We start from the raw sequence: 19,987 nt of genomic DNA, 5'->3' as shown, positions 1-19,987 counted from the left end.
ATGGAGATGCACGGCGCTCTGTGGTCCTGAACTTGTATTTCTTCTGTGCTGATAAAGCCTCTTGTGTAGAGGCTGTTTCGTCTCACCTATGTAACGTTCTTTACAACTTTCTTCACTGCATTGGATCGAATAAACTACATTGCTCTGTTTTTGAGTCGGCAACTTGTCCTTTGGGTGAACCAGTTTTTGTCTTAAAGTGTTTCCTGGTTTAAAATAAACAGGGACTTCGTGTTGTCTAAAAATTCTCTGCAGTTTTTCCGAGAGGCCAGACACATAAGGGCTAGAGACACCCTTCCTTCTCTGTTCAGTTTCCCTGAAACAAGAGCTGGAAACCTTCTCTGATCACATCAATGCTGTGGACCCACATATTAGGTTTACAAGAGAAGACGCTAAGGAGAATCGCTTGGCCTTTCTTGATTGTTCCACGATCAGAGGAGAGGACGGGAAACTCCAAATAGAAGTATATAGGAAACCTACACACACGGACCAGTATCTGCTCTTTAGTTCCAACCACCCACTACAGCACAAGCTGGGTGTGATCAGAACCTTACAACACAGAGCTCAAGGTGTGCCCACCAGCTCAGAGGGCAAGAAGAGGAAAAACATGTCCGAAATGCCCTCTCAGCCTGTGGTTACCCCGCTTGGGCTCTCAACAGAGTGAAGAGAACCAAGAAGCAGGACAAAAGGGAAACTGAACAGAGAAGGAAGGGTGTCTCTATCCCTTATGTGTCTGGCCTCTCGGAAAAACTGCAGAGAATTTTTAGACAACACGAAGTCCCTGTTTATTTTAAACCAGGAAACACTTTAAGACAAAAACTGGTTCACCCTAAGGACAAGTTGCCGTCTCAAAAACAGAGCAATGTAGTTTATTCGATCCAATGCAGTGAAGAAAGTTGTAAAGAACGTTACATAGGTGAGACGAAACAGCCTCTACACAAGAGGCTTTATCAGCACAGAAGAAATACAAGTTCAGGACCACAGAGTGCCGTGCATCTCCACCTTGAAGCCTCTAATCACTCGTTTGAAGACGGTGAGGTGAAGGTTTTAAGCAGGGAGAAAAGATGGTTTGAAAGAGGAGTCAAGGAAGCTATTTTTGTTTAAAAAGAAAGACCTTCTTTAAACAGAAATGGAGGGCTAAGGTTTAATCTTCCTGTTATTTATAATGGGTTACTGAACCCCTGGAAAGGTAGAGGACATTCAGATGCTAATCAGGTACTCAGGGTGGTTGAGCCAGGGTCTCACAAAGACAAAGAGGTTTCTAATAGCCCATTAAGATTCTGAATAGGCTAGCTCGGTAGATACAAGGGGGGAGTTTCTGTTGAAACAAACAACTCTTTCTACTTCAGGAAGGCTCCTCCCAATAGGCGGGTCTTACCACAGAACAGTATAAATATCGGAGTTCTCGACCTAAATTCTTTTATTGACAATGACTCTTGGATGAGAGTCGAAACGTCTATTTTTTCAAACTGAGTCCAGATGACTACAACTGAAGCTTTTTCTACTATGGAACACGCCTGGACGAATGAGGGATTACACCGAAACATTCAAAAGGGTTGGGGAGATGCTTCAGAAATGTCTCAGATTTAAATAGAGTTGGATATTCTCAAATGGTGAACATTCCCTCAGAGATAAAGTACGTCCTGCTCCTTCACCATCAGAAACACCAGGAGACACTGCCTTACCATCACCTGGAAACAAGCTTTGTATCCAGTCACCATTGGATCTACACTGAAGGAATGATGGACAAGTTGACAGTCTGGTCACACCTGTTATTAAGTTTTATTTACTTGAAATCAATTGAAAATGAGAAAGATTCAGCAGTGAGATGCAGTTGTGAAGGTTGATAAGGCGTTTGACTTGTCTGGCTTGTTGGATGCTAAAAGAAAAAAAGCCCAATTACCCCCGATTACTCTCTTGATTAACCAATTAATCATTTGATCGCAAAAGGCCTTTGAATTTGAGATTGATTTTTTATTTTTTAAACTACATGAGGGCCAAAGCTAAATGGTGCTTAAGGTATTTTTGATAGATACACAATTAGAGTGAAGGTAGGTGCGTATTTCATAATAAAACCATAAAATAAAAAATCATAATTAGTTTTGGGTAGGGCTGCAACAACTATCTCCACAGTTTGCTCACTTTATTTCAGCTTTATTGCTTGGCCTTTCCTTTTCATCCTTCTTTAATCCACATGTGGTTGCCCCAGTGCCCGGCATAAACTGCAAATGGACTCACACACAGAAAGAATTGTTGTCCAAACCTGTCCGCGGTGAATGCTCTGGTGAATGTAATATACACAACACAAATGTACCATGAATATCACTTTGAGGAGAGCATCTGTGTTTGGGAACTTGCACATGAAAAATGACATTGTACCATGTGTGTTTATGTGATTTGTAAAATAAACGTAATCTTGTCATCAGCCAAAACCATCTTTGATACAGCAAAAGAAACACAATATTTATTTGCACAGAATGTTCCTGATCTGAAGAGGAAAAACAACAGAAGGCGCAGACTTTGCTTCTCACGACATACAATGTGTTAAAATGTATGAAGAATGCTTTTGTCTATATGAAATTACAATTGTGACAAAAGGTTTTCTCAATGATGCTGAAAAGCTCATTCTAAAAGCGCTTTTCTGGTGGAGCCTTGGCCATCTGCTCATATGGAATGGAGGTGATAATGTTTTGCCCAGAATGCCCATCAGTATGGCACTAAACGTATCTATCGCCATGGAAACAATCAGGCCAGATTAAAGACAACCACAATTACAAAAGTTCCATATTAATATATTCTGTCAGTGACTAAAACATAGTGAAACAATACAACATAATGTGACATCTTTAACAGTGTTTCTAGCACTACCCATGTGTTACTGTAATTATATTTGACCAGCTGAAGCCCTGACACATGTCCACGTTTCTCCGATGAAGTATATTTTCAAAACAGATCTTGTGCGCAGTAACAAATCTGAGGTTTTGCGTGTGTGGCCGTGACAGTAACATCACAACATGTTCACCACAGACGGACGCAAATCTGACAAAGTTAAATATCACAGAGGTCATCCCACCCAAGTCCTTTCCCTTCCCATCCCAGGACGAGCTACGCAGGCTGAGCAGTTCATAGCACACACAAGTACTGCATAAGTGTATTATCTGGCAAGAACTACACCGCCACACATGCAAAACACCATCCAACTGCACCATTTGATCAGAGCAGATAAAATGAAGCATAATTTATCATCCAAATCAAGGTTGACCACTATTGTTACACTCTAGGTTTATTTTAGAAACTAGAGATCCATTTTAACATCACAATGAAAACACTGTGGGAAGAAGCCGGGGCTAATTGAACAAATGTGACTGCTGCCAAGACATTTTAGTGCAACAAATGACTCCCAATCCACCCTATTCCGTCTATAGGGCACAGTATACATTTAGTGAGCTGTCCGTTCACAAAAGCACTTTAGTTCAGTGGCGTCTTGCACTTGGAGTCGTTTGAAAAGCCAATGAATGGTAATGAATAGAGGCTTTAAGGGCGACTTAAAGGGGGTTGTTTTAGCGCGGTCCAGCTCACAGGAGTCTGGAGTGGGGCGTCCCGTATGGCTCAGCGGGACGAGGTCAGAATGGGCACGAGAACAGAGGAGAGTATGGCTGTGTATAAATGGTGATGGTGCAATGAGACAGCGACGTGGGACAGAGCCAATGCTGTAGGGGAAGAAGTGGTGCTGGACACAAAAGTGGGTTTGTCTTTGTTTTTGCAAAAAAGTCAACGGGAATTTACTGCTGATAAAACAAGCGTTACAACTAATGCAACTTTTTTCAGGAATTGTCCAAGAAATTACAACAGCAGGAAGCGTAAATCGTTGTTTTTGGGAATGCCGTGAGTTTAAATGGTGTTGAAGCGGCGTTTACAGAATATTTCCTTCAACTCAAGCTCACCAATAAATATAAGCCTTATTCAAGTAAAACAATGGAAAAAGGATATGTCTACAACAGTAGCTTTTGAAAGAAAAAACATTTATTCTGACAGAAAAAACTGAACTTCACAAACTTTCAGGCCAGAACCCCCAAAACAACCATGCAACTGACCTGGGACCCTCACAGTTTTCAACACTGTATATCAAGTGTAATTCTATTTATTCATGTAGTTATTTCTTGGGTTATGGGACCCAATTTTACCCAATATATTTGTATCGATTAATAATAGATTATATCATCTAAATCATATCGACCCGCAGATCAGTGCCTCATTTGAACCTCACTTTGGAAATCTCGGCACAACCAGGTTTAGTGTATTTTCAACACATCTTCTTCTAATATAGTCCTTTACTAAAATGAATTATTATTACATCACTGCTAATACTGTAGTACAACTAACTGTAAAGGCTTTTGGCATGAATTTCACATTCACTGAGGATGTAATTATAATAATAGTATTTATTAACGTGAGCAAGTAGTCATACAGTGTGTTAAAAGAGGTAAAAGAGATAAAAGAGATTAGAACATATTGCATTTAACCCAACCCTGCATAGGCTATATATTTGAAATGAACAGGAGAGGGTTAATATAAGTTATTTTTTCATATGCCTTTTCGAGAAACGTACTTTTCAGTGGCGTAAATGACGAAGGAGTTTGGGTGCCTTGAACTTGAAATCAATCAATTAATCAATCAATCAATCAATCAATTAATCAATCAATCAATATTCTTTACCTTAAGCCAGTACCTTATTACGTCAGTACATCTACTCCAATCACTGGTTGTGTGGCACTTATAATCGGTAACTAGAACTACTCAAATATTTGTCCTTTGTGACTTCTAATGTCTAATGACTTTTAATGTCACTCTGGTGTGGTGCAGTTTTAGACTCCTGGTTTTATGGGCCTTCTCGCTCTGGTCCACAGAATATCTCACAGACCACACGATATACAATGGTGAGTGCGGCTGGAAGCAGGAGAACAACAGTGGCTTGTGGTACTGAACAAAGGGACAAAGTGTGGGAAAAGTCGGTCACCTTTTGCAACCTTTCCGAAACACAAGAGCTGCTGTCTCAAAGTGTCAAGTGTGTGAGAGAAGTGGGAAGTACAAACCACAGAAAACATTCAGGATGTTCAGTGTCGTAGTGATTTGTTGGTGGCATTGGGTTTCCTCAGGGGGAATTTACTAATCTTAATCCAGGTTAAACAGCATTTGACAGGGCAACTGTACAATTTTAGGAGTATTTTCAAATCTGTGTTTTTATCATGATGTTTCTTCTCATAATAATTGTAACACTAAAACTCTATATTGTGACGTCTAATCAGTATCCAATATGAATATCAAGGATTTAGATTTTTGGGATGATATTTAAGAATCAATGCCAGTTTGTATCAGTGCGAATGTGAAATTATTTTAGTAAGCAGCGCCTGTGTAATTTGACAGGTTCGTTTATATAGACTACTGTCTTTAAATGTCTGCGAACATCTGTTTGAAATATCCAAAAATGGAGAACAGCTTTCCACACTGACAAAAGAGTAGGTAACTAAAGCTAACAGACCAAACTAAAACTCTTTAATGACCACACAGTCCATATACTTTACACTTTGCAAACATTTGAAGGAAGTCCATAAAGAAGAGTTAATGGTGCAAAAACAGTTTTTCAAAGAGTTTTTGTTATAAAACTAAACGAAAGGCAAACTAATGTTCACATTCTCTGGAGACGCAGAGATGTTTTTAAAGTGCGGTTTAATAATTGAAAATAGATCTCGTTCAGTGTGTTCTAGACCAATCCCTGGCTCCTGCATAAATCTGGACTCACCTCTCCTCTATGTCCCACGTAGATGAAGGCGCACATGGGGTGGAAGGCCCCGGTCCCACAGGCCAACAGGTGGGTGCGGTTAAAGGGCTGCAGCAGGCGCACGAAGTTAGCACACTCTGTCTGAAAACACACATCAAAAAACATTCATCTTAGTTAACAATCAGTCCATGTTTTTTAAATCTATTATTATTACATTTTAATTCTAACTCTAATTTTAAAATGGGTCTTGAGAGTGACATGTTTCCTGAAGTTAAAAAGCTATAAAACCGCCTCATGATGTAATTCGAGCATGGGAAATCAAATATTCTCTTTGACTAATACCAGGAGTTCTTTTGGTAAAACAATGTTAACCGTGGAACTGATATATACCATTTAATACTTCTTAGATTACCTTATACCTCAGTTTAAATGCATGCTTTTTGGTTATATTCAAAAAATATGCAAGGCCAGTTTTAATAAATAACACAAGCGCTCACTGTGACTCTTACAAAAGCAGATAAGTTGATTTTCTGTGAACAGTGGAATAAAAGTGATGCTTGCCACATGTTTGTAATGAGCTTTATTATCTGAAATGTGATCTGCAGGTCTAGAGCACCACTTTTATCTCTCCAGTCTGGAAATAAGCCAAAATCATGTGTAGAAAAACCCTTGGTGGATTAATAATAGAAGTTCAAAGGACAATTTAATGTATTGATATAAACATTTAGATGCGACTTGATTTGTGGTGATCACTGTTTTTGTAGATGCAAATTGACTATGAACAAATTTACTTACTTACACATTTTACAGACTAATGAGTATATTTCAACATAATAACAAAATAAAATAAAACAGGAGTGGTATTACTTTTTTTATACACTTCAAAGACAAACTTGAAGGGTTTGAGGCGTTGCTGGTGTTTGCATTCACTCTAAGAAATAGACTCCCAGTCACTTGTGGAACACCCCAAAAATAAGATGAAAAATATGCAGTGGTGGAAAGTAACAAAGAACAAAACTAAAAACAAGATACTTTTTTTCACTGTACTTTACTGTGGATACTTCATTTTAGAGCAGGAAGCACTACCGGTATTTATAAAAATGATAAACTGGTAGGTAAGCGAAAGAAATGTATTTGAATTGCCACTGGTGACCAAAGACCAGCAGAAATCTTTATCAAAATCACTATACTTTATACTTTTTATTTACTGCATCACTTTAACTTATGTAGATAGATTTTAATCTTTTAATCTGCTCTTACTTTTCTTCAGTACATTTTAATTTGCCCCTGTATCTGTAATATTTAAGTACTTCTTCCAACACTGAAAATATGAGTAATAATCAAGGTCAAGGTCAAAGTTACAAGAACCATCGCTGCCCAAAATGGTTCTCACCGGAGCGACATAAAACTACTAGCTACTATATACACTCTGAACTGGAGAACATGGATGGTACACTCTATTGTATACAATAAGATGACAATGTCCATATTTCCACACTGCCACTGTACTTGTTTGTACAAATGGATGGTATGCCCCCTTTTGTGCGGGCTACATACCTCTAAACTCACATGCAAACCCTTACTTACCCTTGTCCCCCTGAGAAATAAACCAAGTCGAAGACTAAGTTTCCCTCATCCCACAATCTCGCAAACAAAACTACATCAACAGAATTATATTAAGAATTCTTTCAATTAGGGTTTGAAATGCCTTGTGATTATAAACCGAAAGTAAACAGTGGTTGTGTAAAAAGGGGAAACTTAAAACACGCTGTTGCATGTTTATAGACAAATCCACCCTGTTAAAAGGATAATGAATAGGTATAATTTACACTACTATAAAGATATGTTGATGTAGCTTTGCAAATTGCCAAAGAGTGATTTGGGATCTGTTTTGACCACATTTCCATCGGACTACTTAGGGAGTTGTTTTAAAGGTCTGTGTGGTCTGAGAGGGCAGAGTGCGGTGTTGACAGGGGGGAAGTATGCTGGGACCGTCCCGTCCTGGGATAGAGGTGCGTCTGTGTGGTCCACGGCAGATGAAGTGGCTGCACAAAGGGGAGTTGATCTCAAGCAAAGGACTGGAGAGCTTAGCCAAGATTCACCACATATTAAATCTGCAATATCAAGGGAAGGTTGGCTCACCTCAAAAATGCTTCTACACAATTTACATGTTTGGGTCTGAGTATGAATAGTAGGGCTGCAGTCGACTAAAGGAATTCTTGGCTGACTAAAGAGTTGCTTTAAGTATATTGTGTGTAATTGTGTATAAAGTGCACTGACAGCACCACATGATCACAGGAGATAACACAATGGCAAATAATATATATTTTTAACAGACAACAGTGTATTTATCTGTAAAAAAAAGGCATCTTAAACTCATAATTCACTCCAAAATCTCAAAATGACTCACTACAGGTTGATACTTGTACAATTTGGAACATTTTGAAAACTTCCTGTCTTAAAGGGGAAAATAAATCAGACCAAATTCTCTGATTGGCAAGTTATTTGGTGTTATCAGGGGTTAAATATTTTGTTATAGCAATAGTTAATACATTTATTCACATTCATTGTGTGCCTTTCATTTGTCTGTTTGTCATTAGACACTTTTGACCATCCATCTCTGTCCAAGGTTGTAATAGCTAATTTAGTGTCTGCTCCACAATTCTGATTTCAGACAGACTTGAATTGTGAGAGCTGTGTGAGCTGTAACCGGACTGGGAGAGGTCAGTTTGGTCATCAAGTGCAGAGTGCTTCCAGAACAAACAAAAACGAAGACGAAGATCACAGCAGACACCCAAACACTGACGCACAAGTGAACACGCTCCAACTCTGAGCAAACACACAAACAAGCAACAGTGTAAACACCGCCGGGCCCACGCTGAGTTTTGAAGACCACCCTTTACGATTTACCTCCAGAGTGAAACCAAAACATTTATTGCAGGGTGCTCCGAAACTGCTAGTGAAGAGCAGATGAAGAGTTACCATATAAGGCTGGCTACAAGAAAGTGTATCTGTCCTGTGATTCATGTTCTACAAAGATAAAAAGAAAATTAGCTACAATTTATTGCCAAACTATTTATTCAGTTGCTTGAAATAACAATGAAACAATAGTAAATTATATGGTGTGGGAAGAGTAGTAAAGCTTTGGTTGGGAAAGTGCTTATATCCTAAATATTTGCTAAACTGTGCGGCTCCCCCCCCCCCAAGTAACTTTAATTTTCCAGTATAGAAAAAAGTGAATCCAGGCTTATTCTTCTGCAGAATGAGTAAACAATTGCTCCCTTTTGACCAACATGTTTACATTAGGTTGAACTGAACTAGCCAAACCACAATACCATCTTTTACTTATTATAATTCAACCAGTCTGCAGCAGAGGAGCTCCCAAACCACCAAACCCATTATTAAGAGAGAAACATGCTGGATTACATTTATATGCCCCAACACCACAATTGAAAACCTCTGGCTTCAGACATGGACGTAAAGACATGAAGAAGAGTCTACACATTTAGAGAGATGTGGAAAATACGTTTTTGATGTATTCAGCTTTTAAGGCCACACTTTTAAGCCATGTAATTATGTCTATATATTTTTAAAATATATAGGGTTGTTTTCAATTAAAGAAATTCTTGATGGACTAGTGCAGGATTTCATTAAAACGTCATTATTTTCACAGAAAATTACTAGAAAAGTAAACTATGTATTAATATGTAAACAATTGGTCGACTAATAAAAATGTTGACCGACCAAGACACCATTGACCCATTTATCGACTAAATGACTAAAAGCCTAAAGGCCAGGACAATTTTATCCAAACAAAGACAATCAGAAGAAAACACCTTGACTATCTCAGACTGTCTCTTTGTCATGTTTCAACATCAGTGGGAGAAAGAACTATTTAGGAGATGTCCTTCACTCATGGTTCAAAATCAAGTAAATCAGGTTTCAATTGCCAACCTATTTATTCACAGACAAATGTCAAATCTGGCTTTCACTCCATCTTGTTAAAAATCCATTTACCGACTTGTTTATTTGATGATTTGTTCTGCAATACACCGCTAGAAAAGACTTGTGATTGTGAACTTGTGGCTGTGCAGAAGTCTGATGTGCATACTAAATGTCGCACATTTGCTCTAAATACGAATGTCTATGAAATTTCGACTACCGGTAGCTTGCTGCTCCCCACTGACACACAGACACACACCCTTATGAGCTGCAAGGAGAATCACAATGAGCAAAGATAGTGTCGAAACACAGCAGAAGAATACGACAGGAATATTTATTCGTGGGAGTTGTAGTTAATGATGGCCGGGTCACGAGGTGCTGGAGGTGAGACGGTGAGATGAATGGTCTACTGTGGTCCTGGTTTAAAATGGCAGAGAGTTGTCAAAAGTAAAAGTAAGGCCAGAGATGTTTATTATTACGTGCTAACCCACATTGTAAGATTTTGACTGGATGTGGGGAGAGACTTCATCCCACGTGTGAGGTGAGTTTGTGAATCTAAATTTGCTTTTTGCATGTCGGCCACAGAGCGTATCACAACCACAAAAACATAAAACACAGACCTCATTTTAGCATCCAATACAGCAAATGGTCTCATCCTTTATCTGAATAAATAACCCATTTGTGAAGATGCAATCCAAACACAAATGCAACTGTTTCAATTAAAGACAGGCCAATTATCTAACCGATATTTGTACTTATGTTTTTAGCACCTGACCGACCTGATCCCCAAGGAATTCACAACACTTTAATGTGGAAAAAATGGGACCACACTGCTTTCTTATAGGTTTGTGGTAAAAAAAAAAAAGTCTTGATGATGAGTTTGTAGTAAATTCAGATTTTTATAAACAAAATTGTATAGATAAAATTTAGGCCCAGCGCCAATCGACCATTGGTTTGTTTGCATTTTAAGCGGTATCAACATCGACATGAAAAAACCTAAATCGGCCAATCTCTTTTCAATTACATTTCACACAAAAGTCCATACAAACAGGACCTTTGCCCTTTGACCCTTATGTTATGTTGAAGCGAGACTGTGCACAAACACACGAGGGGGAGCGCATGTGTTCCACTGTGAGGTGTGCTTTGTAGATACATGCAGCAGCCATCCATCTCACTGAAGCCAAACAACATGAAGATCAGAAACGTGAAGGAATGCACGGGGAAAGGAGCTTCACATGCACCAATTCATCCACAACATGTATGACCGCAAGCATTTGTGAAATATATTTATACAATTGAAAGATCAGATTTCCTCCATTGACGTGAACAGATGATATGATGTAGTACCTTTTGTGTACGGTTAAGGTAAACGCTTCTGCTGTTTCATGAATGTTAAGGATGTTTAGATTGTGTAGAGCATGGCCCCAGTGCACCGTACAAACATTTACAACGATGTATAAAACTGGTTTGGCTTTATGCTTGACACTACTTCTGTAACCACAGCTGCCTTGGGGCTGATGGATAGAACTGGGCTGCCAACGCGCCTAGCAAACCTACTTTCTGTTCAAACGCAGGAGGGACCAGAGACACAGCAAATGTACCAAGCATCAAAATCTTGTACATTCCAATCCCATTCGTCCCTAAAATACAGAAGACATCTCTTGATTATGATTATGATATACCTAACTTCTTTTACTCAGATTTTAGAGTTTAATGGTTCATAATAAATCCACGCTCCCGGCCTCCTCAGCCTCCCGGGTAAGGTCTATTCCAAGGTACTGGAGAGGAGAATCCGACCGATAGTCGAACCTCGGATTCAGGAGGAGCAGAGTGGTTTTCGTCCCGGTCGTGGAACACTGGACCAGCTCTATACCCTCCATCGGGTGCTCGAGGGTTCATGGGAGTTTGCCCAACCAGTCCACATGTGCTTTGTGGATCTGGAGAAGGCTTTCAACCGTGTCCCTCGGGGTGTCCTTTGGGGGATGCTCCGGGAGTACGGGGTCCGGGGCCCTTTGCTCAGGGCTGTCCGGTCCCTGTATGACCGGAGCAGGAGCTGTGTTAGCATTGCCGGCATTAAGTCAGACCTGTTCCCAGTGCATGTTGGACTCCGCCAGGGCTGCCCTTTGTCACCGGTTCTGTTCATAATTTTTATGGATAGAATTTCTAGGCGCAGTCAGGGGTCGGAGGGTGTCCGGTTTGGGGACCACAGGATCTCATCTCTGCTGTTTGCAGACGATGTTGTCCTGATGGCTCCATCAAACCCGGACCTGCAACATGTACTGGGACGGTTTGCAGCCGAGTGTGAAGCGGCTGGGATGAGAATCAGCACCTCCAAATCCGAGGCCATGGTTCTCGACCGGAAAAAGGTGGCTTGCCCTCTCCAGGCGGGTGGGGTGTTCTTGCCCCAAGTGGAGGAGTTCAAGTATCTCGGGGTCTTGTTCACGAGTGAGGGCAGGATGGAGCGTGAGATCGACAGGCGGATCGGTGCAGCGGCTGCAGTGATGCAGTCGCTGCATCGGACCGTTGTGGTAAAGGGGGAGCTGAGCCGAAAGGCAAAGCTCTCTATTTACCGGTCGGTCTACGTTCCTACCCTCACCTATGGTCATGAGCTTTGGGTAGTGACCGAAAGAACAAGATCGCGGATACAAGCGGTCGAAATGAGTTTCCTCCGCCGTGTGGCTGGGCGCTCCCTTAGAGATAAGGTGAGGAGCTCGGCCACACGGGGGGAGCTCGGAGTAGAGCCGCTGCTCCTCCACGTCGAGAGGAGCCAGCTGAGGTGGCTCGGGCATCTGTTTCGGATGCCTCCTGGGCGCCTCCCTCGGGAGGTGTTTCAGGCATGTCCCACCGGGAAGAGGCCCCGGGGAAGACCCAGGACACGCTGGAGAGACTATGTCTCTCGGCTGGCCTGGGAACGCCTCGGGATCCCCCCGGAGGAGTTAGAGGAAGTGTCTGGGGAGAAGGAAGTCTGGGAGTCCCTGCTCAGACTGCTGCCCCCGCGACCCGGCCCCGGATAAAGCGGCAGAAGATGGATGGATGGATGGAATAAATCCACGCTGTTTAGTAGTGCTCTGTGTAAATTCTTCTTTCTATTTTACTCGCAAGACGCCATCTTTGTTTTGATACAAACAAACCATGTGTGTCTCTGATTGGTTAATCCGCTGGGCAATGGCGCTTTTCTGAACTCATCTTCGTAAGGTTTTAGAAATGTGTTTATTGACTGGCCAGGCAAGCCGCAAACGGCGTCTCCAACCATCACCAATCACTTACATTTACACAGGGGATTTTGATGTCTTGCCTGAAATAGATTGTATGAACTGGTGGTAATTGTGATCAAACCGACAGAACAGCTTCAGCCTCTGAGCCACACGATATGTACAGACGAACGATGGAACAACACAAAACTGTACCATTTCCATCCCACTTAACAAAGAAAGAAAGTTAGTTTTATGTCTTGCTCTTTGGTATCTGGATTTTATTCCCAAAATACAGCCTCGCCCTTTCTCCAGCCAATCAGAAAGAAGCTTATAACTCATCGCATTACGCTGGAACACACTGGATGTATGACCTCAAGGACCTGAGAAACGGCCAAAGATCAGCGCGACTTCAGAGTGATAGGGTGGCCTCTGCTCTATGGTGCGTACAGTATATCACACCCACATTTACACACAACGGGTCCTTTGGGTGCTAAGGAAAGGAAACAGCTAATGAAACTCATACAGCACGTCCAAATCACACCTGCCACTTCAAACACCGCACAAAAGTGCCTCCAGATGGGGACAAGACAACTGTGAGGAGAAATACTTTGCATCTCCAATTCTTTTTACCGCGAACATTGCTCATATTTTCAGCTCATTTTTGATTGGGTTGAGTTGCATGTTCAATAAGCTAGTAAATATTCAAGCTTGTAGGATTTGGGATTCTTAGAAAAGGTCTGACAGCACGTTTTGCTGCTCCTGTTGAGTCAGCAGAACATGACTTACTCCTTTTAGATTGTGAGTTTGAGGTAATTAGAGTTGCTGTATGTGCAGAGCCACAGAGATCGACTGGGACCAGATTTAACTATAGTCTCTGACTTCAAAGTACCTCCTGTCTTCCTCTGTCGAGTCCTTGTTTAATGTTTATAGGTCTCTGAGTTTCTACTCTCTGGATACTGCTTCTAAAACTGATGATACATTTGCAAGTATATTTATAAAAGAAGCTGATTGTTTGCTTTGTTGACTGTTGATGGACCCATGTGTTAATGCTCGTGGTTTTAATTGTTTCATTGTTATTCGGACAATATTTGGCACACAAATAAGAATTTGTTTGGCGAGATTCAAGGCATAAGTTTAAATACATATTTATTTTCCTTTTCTTTTGTGGTACAACAGGCGTGTCAAGTTCATGTTCAACCTGATAAAGAAAAGAGATATTCCTCCTTGAACCAATGCACACACTGATAGTGCCCATAGAATGTAATAACGAAAAGAAATTACTTTTTTGAATCATTTTTTGCCAAAGAAATAGTGAAGCAGTGAAGCAAATACCAAACCTCAAACACATTTACAACAGCCTTCATTATCACTCCTGAGTTTATACGACCAGATAACCTTTAGATCTAATATCCTTTCACCCCCTGAGAGCAAAACAAGCTTTAGCATAACACGCTGACATAAACAGGTACATGATCCACTGCTTTATCCCAAAGTTGTGTTCATTTCCTGTGCTCTAAACACTGTTATAATGAGATCTCCAGCCCTCCCTCTCCTCTGTCTTCCCATGTCTCATGTTTTAGTAGCCCCCTCTGTGTTATTTTATCTTTATTAAGAGTCCTTTTACAGCCTCCTCTGCCTCTTCAACAAACAATATCTCTGAAAGCAAAACAATCTCTAAGGATGGGCCTGGTAATACGCATTTAATCATAATACAACTCTAACCCTCTTCAAAATTCTAAAATATCACAATTTCACTTTGATTTGTTGGATGTTGTTGCTGGACTTGAGTTGAAAAGTTGTCTTTGTGTGTCTTTGCTTTAGGGAGAAAAAATATATACATGTCAACGTAACTTTATTGCAATAAACTGTCAACTTTTCACCAAACACACAAAATGCAATCCTCAGTCATTGTCAGGGACACCCAAATATGTTTAATCCAGTTTTAAAATTCCAAACACATGATGAATGGACAGTTTGGGCGAAGCAGAATGGCGTGTAAAAGAATTTGTGTAAAAAGTGCCAGAAGGAGTGTCGCTCACTGGGACTGCGTTCACCGTGGAGACATGATGCAACACAAGCACGTCACTTCAAGTCAGGGAAACCAAGGATGAAATGTGGGTTCAATTCAGATCACAGCAAAGTAGGACAGCGAGAACGTTTACTTGAATGTTCTACTCTTGAGAGCAGACATAAAGTTGGTGTTGCATTGTATCAACACTTTTTCAAGCACAATAGGATATCGACACTTAAATCTGGATTCATTATTGAAACATTATTAAAGGAAAACCAATGAAAGGCTTTACATACTTGGCACAGGCTGATCTGATGCTACATGGATTTGGTTGCAGCGCAGTTTTGTTAAACTTCAGTGTGTTCAATTAAGTAAATATATTAATTACATACAGCGTTGGAATTAGATGATTTATGTATCAAACGTAAGATTCTTGTTTGCTTCCTGTTATAGTTCTAAATGCCATCCAAACTGAGGACTTACTGGTGGACAGGGTATGGACAGCACAGTCTGATTAAAGTAAAAATGTTCTTTCAAGCGAGTTACAACAAAGTCCAGCGTGACTTAAGTGGTGACAGCTTTACAGTGTTTAGAGTAGGCCTATTATGCGTGTGTAGTGTGGGTTAAAGAGGACACGAGCAGATGTTGGTTCACTCTTAGACCAAACCTTTTTGTGTGAAACATCCTGCAACAAACATCTGGAAGTGCTGTGGGTTCAGACTTCAAATGCAAAGAGATGCAAATAAATGGTTCACAACAAGGTTTGATTGTATGTGTCCGTTAACCATGGCATAAACCAGGCCGTGATATTCTAGTCGACATGGTGATAAAAATCTCATCCTTGTGACGATCTGCTATTTTTGTGATAATGTTAAATTGTGATTGACTATTTCTCGTCGTTTGTTTGCTTAAACACGTTACATACTTGGCTCTACTTTACTCTACTCAGCCCTGCTTTAATTCCCTCCCCTTTTCTCGAACTGGTTAGAATCGGTAAGGCTGTGAGTGAGTAACAACTGGGTTCAACCAATCACAGTGAAGTGTGAACTGTCAGAAGAAGAAGAGGACTTCCTCCTTGAAGCAATAGAAAAATACAAAGCATTCATGAATCCTGATCCAGCTCCAAGAAGATCGAGATATTGCTTTTTTGCCCACACGTACTGAACATGATCAAAAAATAAACTACTAAACATTGGCAATAACATGAGTAAATAATAAATATAAATACATGTTGAACTATTAACCATCAACATAACTATACTATCAATACCTTGCAAGTGACGTCATCCACATTCTCTTGGGTTGTCACATATTTTGAACAGGTTAATTGCGAACTACCTTTCCTAGTGCATATTCACGTGTGTTTGCGAGAAAACACAGAAAAGTACTTGTCTCTCTCCCTGAAAACTGTCTGGAGAAAGTGGACTGGCTAACAAAAGTGCCCCATAACTTTATTTGCATATGCCCTGTGATACATGGTCAGATTTAAACTCAATTTGATATGCTAATTATCCGAAGCGTTCATTCCCGAGCTACATATTTAGTTTGAAATTGGTTTGCTAAATCTGGTCTAATGCCTCGACATAGAACATGGCTTTTTATTTTCATTCCCAAACTATATTTAGTTAAAGTGTGAATTGGTTTAACAGCTCTTACCTGTGGGTCTTTTCCAATTGAAATGCAGTGCTCTCTGTTTCCTGGCAACGGGGGCCAGTAGATCTGCAGACAAAGACAAAGCAATGATTACAAATGCGCTCATAAAAACTCAAAATTACACCACAACCCCAGCATATTTCTTAAAGTAATGAGTGAGTGGGTGTCTCCGGGCCAGAACTTCATCTTCATCAATGTGTCGTTAACTTTCATTTCACTGTGGACTCTGCATCATGGTGATTATAGGAGCTGGAGCTGGAGCCGAGCCGAATCTATAATGTGGATGCATGAAAAGTGTTGAGACCAGGAGCTGAAATATACCAGAGACACCACAGGTTTATCATCTGAGGTTCATAGAAACATGTGCAAAGGGACATAGACAAGTAGACAGTAGCCATCTTTGACATAATTAGATATTTTCAGCACATGCCTTGCTTAATGTATTCATATAGGAACATCATGAAGACAACACAGCGGAACAAAAAGTTCTATTCAAATTAGTTTCAAGCTGTTTTGATTGTATTTACTATTGTTATGCACGTGCACGCCGACTGGATCTAAATGTGTATTAACTAAACAAATGGTTATTTTCCACAAAATGAATAATATTCTGTTGTTGGAAAGACGGTTGCTTTTATTGTTAGTTAAACTTCATCAACACAGCTCCCAAAGACGGAGTAATTACCATGTGTGCTTTATCTTATTATGTAAATGAGGTTGAGCATATTGATGATTTACATGTTGCACCACTTGTGCTCAAAACCTTTGGATCCCTTCCACCTCCATTCTGCTGAGTGAAGTCTCAGGCGCTTTAACCAAATCCTCAGTGAGTCTTTACACTGTCGCCTGAACTCATTTCAAAGTCCTATCTCTGCTTCTGCTTGTCATCGCTCTGAGTCTTTATCTGTTGGGTGCAGATTTCTGATTGGCATGACATTTGGACAATATTCTTCACCACACATGAATAATTCAATACTTTGGATGACTGTGGAAGGAAATGCCCTGAGCTGGTCTTCATTGACGTGAATAAATCACTGCTATAACAGGAGTCCTCTGTGGGACAATAGGCCTTTGTTGGACCCGGAGGAAGCCGGCCTTGTTAGGCGTGAATAGAAAGCAGAACAAAACAAAAGCCCATGACTTGAGTGCAGAGTCCTGGACAGTGGAGCTGGAGGGGAAAATATACAGTGACTTCATTTAAAGAAATGAATGGGAACATTGTGGTTGAAATTGTGTTTGATAATTTAGATGGATAATTCAGACCATGAGTTTTGATGCTAAACCAAGTTCTTTATCAGGGTTGAATTTCATCACCTCAAGTGGAAACAAAGGAAACAAATGGACTGGTCTTTACTCATCTGCACATACAACACTATAAACAGAAATTGAAACAGACTTGTATGTTACATTATGTAACTTTTCTGCTTGTCTCCATGAAGATGTAATTGTTTTACCTGGAATGTTCCACACTCTTCATGAAACTTGTCTATCTCCATGTATAAGAATTACAGACATAGATAGATAGCACTTTTAACAGTTCAGCAATAGTTTTTTTTTTATCCCAAGCTTTCTACTAGTCCTGTGCTGTATTAGGAAGCGTAATTCTAATTTAATTTTTACATTTTGTCTCTCATTTTTGGTGTAAAGTTGTGGGATCAGCTGGACAATTCTTGAAAAATTGAATTCCGGTCTACAGTCGACAAACCTGGCTCCAAATGTTCAGAGTTTAAAACATCTAGCCACAACGACACCATGATTTACAGAGCAGTTTCGCCTGTAGAAGCACACGTCCCGGGACATCCTGGACCAGCGGAGAGGAAAAAACCATTATCCGCATTTATCACGTTGCTCCAGTTACCACTTATACTCCAAGATAGATAGGCCCCAGTCATTTTAACGTACGGACGCGCAGATATTTACAATTTGTCTTCATTACAACATGTCTCCAGCGCTTCGCCTCTGCACACCTGTGAGGCAGATGTAGAAACGCTTTAAAGTAAGACATGAATAATTGACAAGAATTGGGAGAGTTTGGGCTCTTCTGCCAAAATCTGACTTGAAATCAATTTGTTTTCTATCTTTCATTGTTAGCACTCGCAATAACTTATTTCATGCTTGAGTGAATTGAACTGGAACCAGGCTATATAAGTTTGCCCAGGAATAGTTTTATGAATTTTGGATTATATGCATCTATGCAAAAGGGTGAGCTCATTTGAATATGGCGTAGAATCAATCAACTTCAAACCTAGTGGACGTTCTGAGCTATGTTCCTTGCGCAGCGCGAGAGTCGCACTGTGGAAATGCAATCCGACACTTCAAAGTGCAGGAAAAACCCGACGTGACCTGGAAATGTGGACCTGTTTGTCATTTTGGACCCCGTTCTGACAGAATTTAAACCGGCAATCGCCTTCAAAGACACAATTCAAATTTAATCTGACTATTAAAAATGATAAATAAACAAGTAGCGCTTTGTTCCGGGTCCAGCATTCATGAGCTGTGCTTGTGTAAACTTTGAAGATTAATGTGAATTCTTAAGGTCTTTGTTTAATCAAATCCTTTCTTCATGCTTTCAGAAATACATATTTTTGTACTTTTTGTCAATGTCAAATAAAATAAGGCTGCTATATAAATAAAATCAACATTTGTCATCATTGTAAAGTGTTCGTTTGGCCAAAAATAAAACAAAAGTAGGCGTAACCACTAACTAACCAGTTGAAGGTTCACTGTGTAACTTTTCTGGTGGAGGATGTGACACCTGCTTGTCTCCATGGCGATGTTACGGCTTTGATATCTTCACGGGCACAAATTACAGGTTAGATCTGCGGAGAGGTGACCCTGCTCACAGCGAGTTCATTTTTAAGCAATGAAAACGCTTAGAATTGAATAATGAAAGGTAGATTATATTAATTTAATACCATAATGTGGAGCACTCCAGGTAAAGATGGATCCATGGAGATGAGAATTTATGCCAATGAAGACAGTTTTGTTTTGGCTGAGAATTAAAATAAGTTTTTTTTAGTAAAACAATTGTTCCTTTGATCTGAAATCCACCAGGGAAAAACAACTTTTAATCAAACGTCTTCAATAAAAGCATGACAAGTCTTAAATTGGCCGGCTTAATTTTTTGGTAAATAACATTATTAATCCTGAAGCAAACTAAAAAGAGATTACAGCCTGTGGAGCGAAGTGTTTTAAATTTCAGCTTGTCCTGAGAATTTACCGATGCTTTTGTGCATCGTATTATTCCTGTTGAGAGAAAGGGATTACAGTATTAAGCTGCATCAAGAACTGGGCCAACTGTTTTTGTTCAGATCTCCCAAGTCTGTTTTCAGCCCGGCTAAAACAAGTCTACACAGCCATTAAAAGGGTATATCAACTAGTACACCGTGTTTGGATTTGGGAGCAACAAAA

General features: G+C 40.2%; 1 protein-coding gene across 1 annotated transcript in view; it reads right to left on the bottom strand.

Moving 5' to 3' along the window:
* Positions 1-19,987, bottom strand: part of sema3bl (sema domain, immunoglobulin domain (Ig), short basic domain, secreted, (semaphorin) 3bl) — a 69,119-nt gene that overhangs the window by 20,956 nt on the left and 28,176 nt on the right. Inside the window, exons 3-4 of the mRNA XM_072449639.1 lie at positions 16,580-16,642; positions 5,798-5,917 (exon numbers count right to left, since the gene is read on the bottom strand). Coding sequence (XP_072305740.1) covers positions 5,798-5,917; positions 16,580-16,642 — 183 coding nt within the window. The remainder of the gene's footprint in view (positions 1-5,797; positions 5,918-16,579; positions 16,643-19,987) is intronic.

This window comes from Eucyclogobius newberryi, unplaced genomic scaffold (assembly GCF_026437365.1).
Source record: "Eucyclogobius newberryi isolate DKJ021-1_F unplaced genomic scaffold, fEucNew1.0.hap1 SCAF_17, whole genome shotgun sequence".
NCBI lineage: Eukaryota > Metazoa > Chordata > Actinopteri > Gobiiformes > Gobiidae > Eucyclogobius > Eucyclogobius newberryi.
Note: the sequence above shows the minus strand (reverse complement) of the source record. Positions and strands in the feature narration are given on the sequence as shown.